The 8,507-nt window shown below is 33.7% G+C and overlaps 1 protein-coding gene across 1 annotated transcript; it reads left to right on the forward strand.

The window, feature by feature from the left end:
- Positions 1–283: 283 nt before the first annotated feature.
- Positions 284–5,652, forward strand: Smp_146040 (hypothetical protein; the record flags this gene model as incomplete). The annotated part of the gene is made up of 2 exons (XM_018789762.1): positions 284–340; positions 4,792–5,652. 2 exons carry the CDS (start codon positions 284–286, stop codon positions 5,650–5,652), a joined length of 918 nt encoding a protein of 305 aa, XP_018655173.1.
- Positions 5,653–8,507: the final 2,855 nt, after the last annotated feature.

Below are 8,507 nucleotides of genomic sequence, written 5' to 3' on the forward strand. Positions count from 1 at the left end.
ATAAACTTGCATTAGAAAGTCTATAGAATAGGTAAATTTACATGCAAATTTATGAAAACATATACAACACATACTACATTTCATCAAAATGGATTAGTGATAACGACTTATTCCAGTCTCATCTATCAGTTTAATTAACCTGAAACTCGTCTATTCTATAATATATTTATATTATGAATAATATATGATATAAAATTACCTCAATTTAAAACTTCATCGGTAAATTATTTATTAAGCAAATAGATTGTGGACATATAAAATTATACAAAATCAAATCTATTCAATGAATAATCTTGAACAAAATAATAAAGAATATTTAGATCCATTCAATTGTAATACAGTAAGTATTTGAATTATTTTTTTTCTTAAGATTAAAATTTGCTCTTTTTTTTCTTATTATCATCTTATGAACTTTAATTGAGATCATGAACTGATCGATGTTAGACCTAACAATTTCCACAACCCTATACTGATATTATGAGTTGTTGCATAGAATTACAGATCGTAAGATTTCATCGATATGATGGACGAAACGGCCATCTAATGCTTCCAGGTTTTCCATGGTGGTCTAGCTTCAATTGACTCATGATCTCAACGATGTAAAATTATACAATTGTTAATATTCTCCTGTGGAATATTTCCATTACCATTGTTGTTATTATTACCGTTATTAAATTGACATAGCCTATCTGTACTTAGTAGAAAATCAACTAATACTCATGTATATGACACAATTGCTTAAATAATTATAGATATGTTAAGAGACTTGGATATAACCTGAGTGTATTATACTCTTTCTAATGAAAAGTTATTTACTTCCAGCATAACTGAACAAACGTGAAGTTAAGACAATGAACACCTCGATATTAACTCATTTATTCCAAACTACCCATAAAACCAACGACGATCAGTTAAAAATGTTCTTGCACGTTATTAGTGATGTGCTAGAACGGTTAGGTGTAGAGTCCTTCAAATGTAAGAAGTAAGAATTATAGGGGTTAAAATTCGAAACTCTAAGTTCAAAAGGAACAAGTTCAATTTCTTATATAATTCTGACCATTTTCAGAGCCAATTAGTAGTATTCTCAACTAGAAGATAAACTAGCCTCCCTATCATATACTCATAACTGAAATCTACTTGATTCAGTTTCTATTTTATTGAATAATTTGTGAAAACAACTAATGTAAAGACGGTTTTTTTCATGGATTAACACTAACTGAGGAATTATTGGGGAATCAGACAGTATTTAGTAGCTGCGTTTCCCAAGTGTAAGAACTCTTGATAGTACAAACTCACAATTCCTTAGATGATTGAACTTAGGACCTCCAGTTAACATAGAGAGCAGATCACCTAAATACCACCGAGTTGGAATACAATGGTTCTCATTTTCAACCTGTTCTATTATTATACATTTGAACGATTTATTTGAAACTCATCTCATTTTAACATCACTCAGTTCACATCATTGCATCATATTTGATAGAATGCTCTGTCTGGTTATCATCAAATTATTGATTATCTCTTTTAACGTTGTCCATATTTATTCGGTTTCATAAAATTATCATAGTTGAAAGCGTGACTCAATTGAAGCTAGACCACCATAGAAAATCTGGAAGCATTGGACGGCCGTTTCGTCCTATTGTGGGACTCCTCAGCAGTGCGCATCCACGACCTCGCCTCGCGAGATTCGAACCCAGGACTAAATCTCCACAAAAACCTCTTCTCATAAAATTATGATTTTTATGATATCTATGACCTGATTCAAGCATATATTTGTAGTAGTCATCAGAGTTTAAGTATTCTAACAAACTTATTTTAACAATTGTGATGTATTTCAAAATTGTAACTTTATCGAAAAGCTATATGCTGAGTTTTGACTCATTAGTTGGAACACAGTCATCGCATTGAGAAAACTGAAGGTTATAAGCTATGCCTTTGGGAAGGTAGTGAGTGTGAAATATTCCAGAGTCGTAAACCAGGTTTGAGCGACTATCCAAGCCTCCTTGGTTTCCAATGATCCTCTGGTTGGAGTCGAATTATGGAGAGGACAATCTTCAAGTAATTTAAGCATACGACTGTTTTAAAAAAATAACTTATTTAGTCTGAGATTTTCTATGATAGTATCAAAGATAACTTACGATCGAATTGGTGTTAATGTTAGTTTAAACGTTGAGAGTGGTATGACAGATAAGTGTGATAGATAATCGGTTGCCTTATTAATGTCATTTTCATCTTTAAAGAATGAATGATTATTTAATCATTCATTCTTTAACAAACCTTTCCGATAATTAATATAATCATATGCTCACTAGTGACTTCGAGAAGTATATCTAGGAGCTCTAGTGAGAAGCAGTGACCAGTGGAGTTCAAAACCACGTCTGTTGTGAGATAGGAACTCACTGAAGACAATTGGTGAATGGTTGCTCAACTTCGTGGATCAGTTGAAGTTAGACATTAACACCGTTGGATGCCAGCTCAGTGGTCTATCGGTTAAGGGCTTCGGCTCGAGACTGGTAGGTCCTGGGTTCGAATCTCGTGAGGCGGGTTCGTGGACGCGCACTGCTGAGGAGTCCCATAATAGGACGAAACGGCCGTCCAGTGTTTCCAGGTTTTCCACGGTGGTCTAGCTTCACTTGACTCACGCTTTCAACTATGCAAATACTAAATCTCCACAAAACCCCTTCTGATAATTAAACCTTAAAATGTTGGTAACATACTCTCTCTCTCCCCATCTATAACTTTTGATTTCCGAATGAAAAGGATAAGTTGATCAGCAGTTCCATCTTATGGTAAGTATTCATTTAGGGTTTAGAAATTGCTTCTTCAATTAAATTATTAGTCCTACCATTGAAGTCATTCCAGTACATTTATCAAAACAGTTAAGCTGACGTAACAGAAGATATCCTCAAACTGAATTGTATTATTTCAACAACGAAAAATGGCGACTGAATATATTCGTAAAATACTAATGTTAAGTGCTTACCCAGACACTTGTGTAATAAGTTTGCTGTTATATGTCAATAGTGTTGACTTTTCAATGAAATATAGAATGACGTCTTTAGCCCCTAGGTTAGGACATCACAATAGCCTCACTTAAAAATCAAAAGATGCCTTACCGAGCTAAAACCAATTAAAAAATTAATTTTCATATGGTATTCACAGTAATGAAATAGAGTCTTACTCGGTCAGTCAGTTACAAAATAGGACTGGACACGTATATGTATCGGTCCAAGTTGCCACACCTCATTAGCACAACAAGATGAAAACCGAATTCATAGTAGCAGTTACTTCAATGGTAGTAAAAAATTAACATTTCATATAAGGATATGATACACGGAGAGAAAACTAATTAGTAGAAAGAAAGGTATTAAGCAATTTTAATCTCAAGGCTAAAGGGAAGATAAAGAGTGTATACACCTACGCCATTGTGATCGATTCTGAGCCATGTTACTTAGAGTCTCCAACCATTGATTACGATAACCACACGGACCCCAACCAAGTAGTCTGCATCTAACAATATGGCTCAGACTAGAAGTTCGTGACTTCGAACACTGATTCCACGTTTTGGTTTGGCCGTCCTCAACCTTCTTCCAACCATCCCCAATACTAGTCAGCATTGTGCGTCGTGATAATCGGTGTTCAAGCATACGTTACACGTGGCCCAACCATCTCAGTTGATGAAGATTCATGACCTCATCAACTGATTTACCATCATTACCTAATACCCTGCTTCTGACTTCACTATTACTTATTCGCTGATCCCAGCAGATGCGAGCAATATTTCTAAGACATCTGTGATCAAATACTAATAACTTACGAGTATCTTCTATTCTTAATGGCCACGTTCCGCAGCTGTAAAGTAGAGTCTCACTAACTTAAGTTGTAAGTTCAAGTGAAACACGGTAATAAAAAAGTAACTATGATGAATGCTGATTGAAAAACTTATGACAGATGAATATCACCAATCTGGGTATCACTTATAATTATAATAAGATTTATGATGTAAGCGAATGATTTCATTCTAAAGATAAATATTAAAAAATCCGCTTTACTTTTTAATGTTAAATACTTTATCTCCATCAGTTGAATTGAGAATAGCTAACTAGGTTGCAACTGAAAAACAGTACTTTCCGGCACTTGTTGATTTTTTTCAGGTTGAAAGTAGTACATATTACATCGGACCTGTTGACTTAAAAATGCAATCAATATTCATGAAAGCTAGAATAGATCCAGAAGACAGTAAATTTATGAGTATTTGTGAAAGTTTAAGAAGACGATTCAACTTAAAATGACTTGGATTATCCCGTTGTTGATATTCTGACTGAAGTTTGATCGGTCTTAGTTGGAATATGGGCATCTTGTGCAGAGTGCCTCTATATAGCCACTATGACACAAGTTATTATAGAACAGATGCCAGTCACATTCCACCTACTCTCTATTTGAGAAGATACCTGTATTGTCTTTAAATTCAGTAGTAGTTAGATCGACATTAAATTGTGTTGAGAACTGTTATACCGTCTTTACTCGATTGACTGAAGCTGTCAAGCTAAAAGTTGACCGTCGAAACTAGTCCAAAAAAATAACCGACCGAATATATCGTTAAAAAGTTTTTCACTTAACGTAATGTGACTAAGTTACTCATTACATAGATAACTACCAACGAAAAGTGAGTGTCACGAAGTAACCAATGGATTTCCAGTTCTATCCATTTAAACAAAAACCTCTTTCCTACGTTTTTCATTGTCCATTTCATATAATGTATGCTAACCGATTTTATCTTATTTACCACAGGATTCTTCCCCTTTCTCCAAACCAAGTCCTTTAGAATGTTTACAAAAGTCATGCAATAATATTTTAAAGAATATAAATCCCTTGCCATATTATCAAATTCTGAATGAAGTTTCTCATAAGCTGAGTAGCAGTCTTAATTATTTTGCTAATTACTCGTCAAACTACTCTTGGCTTAAACAGAAACGTAATACAAAATTACGTCATTACAAATCCCCGAGTTCTTATTTATTTCCATTCCCGATCGCATGCAGTTCATCGAAACGAAATTTGGTTAGATCCAAGCATACATTTAGAAACGTTTTACATTCAAAGAAGCTAAATTCAATATTGACAAATCGTAACATTCGAACAAATAGATCTATTCACTCGAAAAATGAAACTTTAATAGATGATAAGATTGCTCCGAACGATCCAACAAAAAGTGGTAAATTCTTATCTTCTTCAAACAAATCAATAACTCAGCTCACAACTGAATCTCCTCAAATTAATGATTCGTCAACTCAAAAACTATGTTCAACACAATCAGTGGCAGTGTCATCTTTCAATGCTAATTCATCTATTTTAAATGGAAATTGTACATGTACCATCTGCAATAAAATACAAATGTTCAATATCTTATTAACTTCCTGGAGTGCAGTGATTAACTTTATTCACAATTTACAATCTAATCTGAATTTAAATTCAAATGATATGAGTATAAATACTACTAACGATTTTGTTTATAATTTAGAGAATTTACTAAAACAAAATAGACCGATTATTACTGAATCAGATGCCCTGAACAATTCATTTACATTACCAGTTAATAGTCAGAACGATTCTAAAGATTCTAACTTAGAAGACGATAAATGCGATTCATAATGTACCTTTCAAATAAATTCACCAAATAATTGAATGGAAAGAACAGAATTTCAAATAAAATTACAGGCAGATTTGTATATTTCTTCAGTTAACTGTGATGACTAATTTTTAATATTTACATTGAAAAGTACCAAAGAATAATCTACCCCATATAACCTCTTTTTATAGGCAAATTAACTAGTTTTCTTTTGCAAAAAAATACTTTCTCGTTTAAATTATACGTGCTTCGTAAAACTTCTTTTTTTGTTTTTCTGTATCAATTAATGTAACATTCGTGGATTGGTTGAAGTTAGACATTAACACCGTTGGATGCTGGCTCAGTGGTCTATTGGTCAAGTGCACTGGCGCGAGACTGGTAAGTCCTGGGTTCGAATCTCGCGAGGCGGGATCATGGATGCGCACTGCTGAGGAGTCCCACAATAGGATGAGACGGCCGTCCAGTGCTTCCAGGTTTTCTACGGTGGTCTAGCTTCAATTGACTAATGATTTCAAGTATATAAAATAATGTAACATTCACTGGAAGATTTATTTATTGGTAAGGGAAAGGAGAATGGTTGATTGTGAATAAAAATTGTATTACGTCTACAAAATAATCAAATAAATTTCTGTAAAGATATATTCACTTTTGAAATGATTGAATAAATATACAAAAGCCGAAGATTGTAGATGGTTCCTTATACAGGTCACAGTTATAGTAGTGAATTATTAAATTGTACATTGAAGTTACTGAAAACTAAGAATTTTACATCATGTATTTATATCTGTTCCATAATTAGTCTTGCGAAAATTATCCCATTCAATTTGTCGAACTAATGAACAATTGATAATAAATAACAAAGTAATTATATCTAATCCATCCAATACAAATTTTGGCATTTTTAACTTTGTTTCTATAACAATATACACAATTATACTTTACAATAAATGACGAAAGATGAACCATCTAAGCGAAGAGTAGTTGATCATTGCCAAGGTTTATAGAATTACTAAACTAAAGAAGTTATTATACCTATTTATAATCACCTACTTGTTTATTGAGAAAAGTAAATTGACTTGTATATGGTGATTTTTATTACCATGTAACATCAGTTGGATGACCGATGACAGTTCTAAAGTAAAAGGCTATTTTATCTGAGTTCGAGATTAATTAGCAGTAGGACATATCTAAAACTAAGTGGTTAAATACATTAGATACAACTAACCACGAAAATAATGATCCCAATGGACATAATTAAAAATGTTCTGTACTTATAAGCCATTAAATAATAAATATTTTCACGATATTGTGCAGTCAATTTTGTTCACTTGGTATTATGAATCTGAGTAACTGTTTCTCAATAGTGTTTTACTCTGTAAGTGGGAAACACTAGATCAAGTCATTTAAAAAGTATAAATTAAACGTTACAGATATGCCACACTGATAGGGGTCTCCATGTAAAAAAATCTAGGTTTAGTGTTCTTATATAGCATCTTCAATTATTCACTGCTCTCTGAATTTTCATAATTTTAATTCAATATATCGTGTTTTATGAATACCAATGTGTTACAGTTTATTGAGATTTCACGTAGTACTCCCCTTTGTAACTTGACGGCAAAACAAAAAACATGGTATTAAAACACCACAGTAAAGTGAAGTAAATATTATTTGTTGACTCGTGACTAGTAAAAATCACTTCAACTTCTCTTGTCGGTATACCTTTTACGTTATTTCTATCGAAGCAAATAACGTATTTGTAAGTAAACTTAGTCTAGAAACACCCTTCAAATTCAGCAAATATACATATGTATTTATTATTAACACTGGACAATGTGCCGTAGATTCCCCAATGCTAGTCGTCCTGATAAACATTTGCAGATATTTTTGAAGCATTATTTGGTGGGTTTATTTAAAATAAATCACTTAGTTTGGCTTTTACTCCGATTACATTACAATAATATGCATTAAGCAGGTTAATGTGATTCTTTTTCCTTGGTTAAATTCAACTACTTATAAACATATACAGAGGATTTGTGAAAAGCTACGACGGAAATGTTTTTTATGTTGATGTTAAGAAAGTTACATTTTACTTGATTTCTAAGCTGTAAATTAAGGTTTGGGTGAAACTGAATATTTGATGTAACAAACATTACTGTTATAAATTATCTCACCTCAATTAAATAATCTGACTGAAGTGATTAATTTTGCTTATTGAAAATGGGGAGAGTAGTGAATAATTAAGGTAGTCTGAAGTAGTCACCTTCCCAACAGAATTATTTATTTATTTAAACACATAAATATTGGTACAAGGAAGCACCAGATAAATATGCGCCTCACAAATCTTACTTGATTTGTGTGAGGGCTGTGATACTGCCCAGGTGCCCAGACTGAAGCAGGTGGTTCTCTTAGGGGGCCACACCCGGAGCCTTTGACCTAAAGGTCTGATCCACAAGGCAGTGGAGCATCGTAAGGAGATGCAGTCCCATGGTAGACGGTGACCAACGATTGATTCATACGCCATTTGTTCCTTCAGGATACTGGAGCCCATGTGCACCATTGGTTTGGAATCAGGGTTTTCCAACTCCCCTAGGTGGACTTTCCATGTTCACCAACCCGGTTAAAGCGCCGGATATTTGCTTTTCGTCCTCTCAATTTAGTAAACAACACCCGTGGCATGAGAAGGCAGTGAGTAGGACTTCCCTGGCAGAGGCTATATATTCGCGTGGCCATGTGAGAGCATTTCGAGAGGGAGAGCGGACTCTCCCCACTCTCAGCCGTACCAGGGCATTACAATAAAAATCATTAATTACAAATTAAAATGGTAAAAAATCTTCCCTGAGAATTTACATCATCTCCATTGAAGAAAATCAGACCGAAA

This window comes from Schistosoma mansoni, chromosome W (genome assembly GCF_000237925.1).
Source record: "Schistosoma mansoni strain Puerto Rico chromosome W, complete genome".
NCBI lineage: Eukaryota > Metazoa > Platyhelminthes > Trematoda > Strigeidida > Schistosomatidae > Schistosoma > Schistosoma mansoni.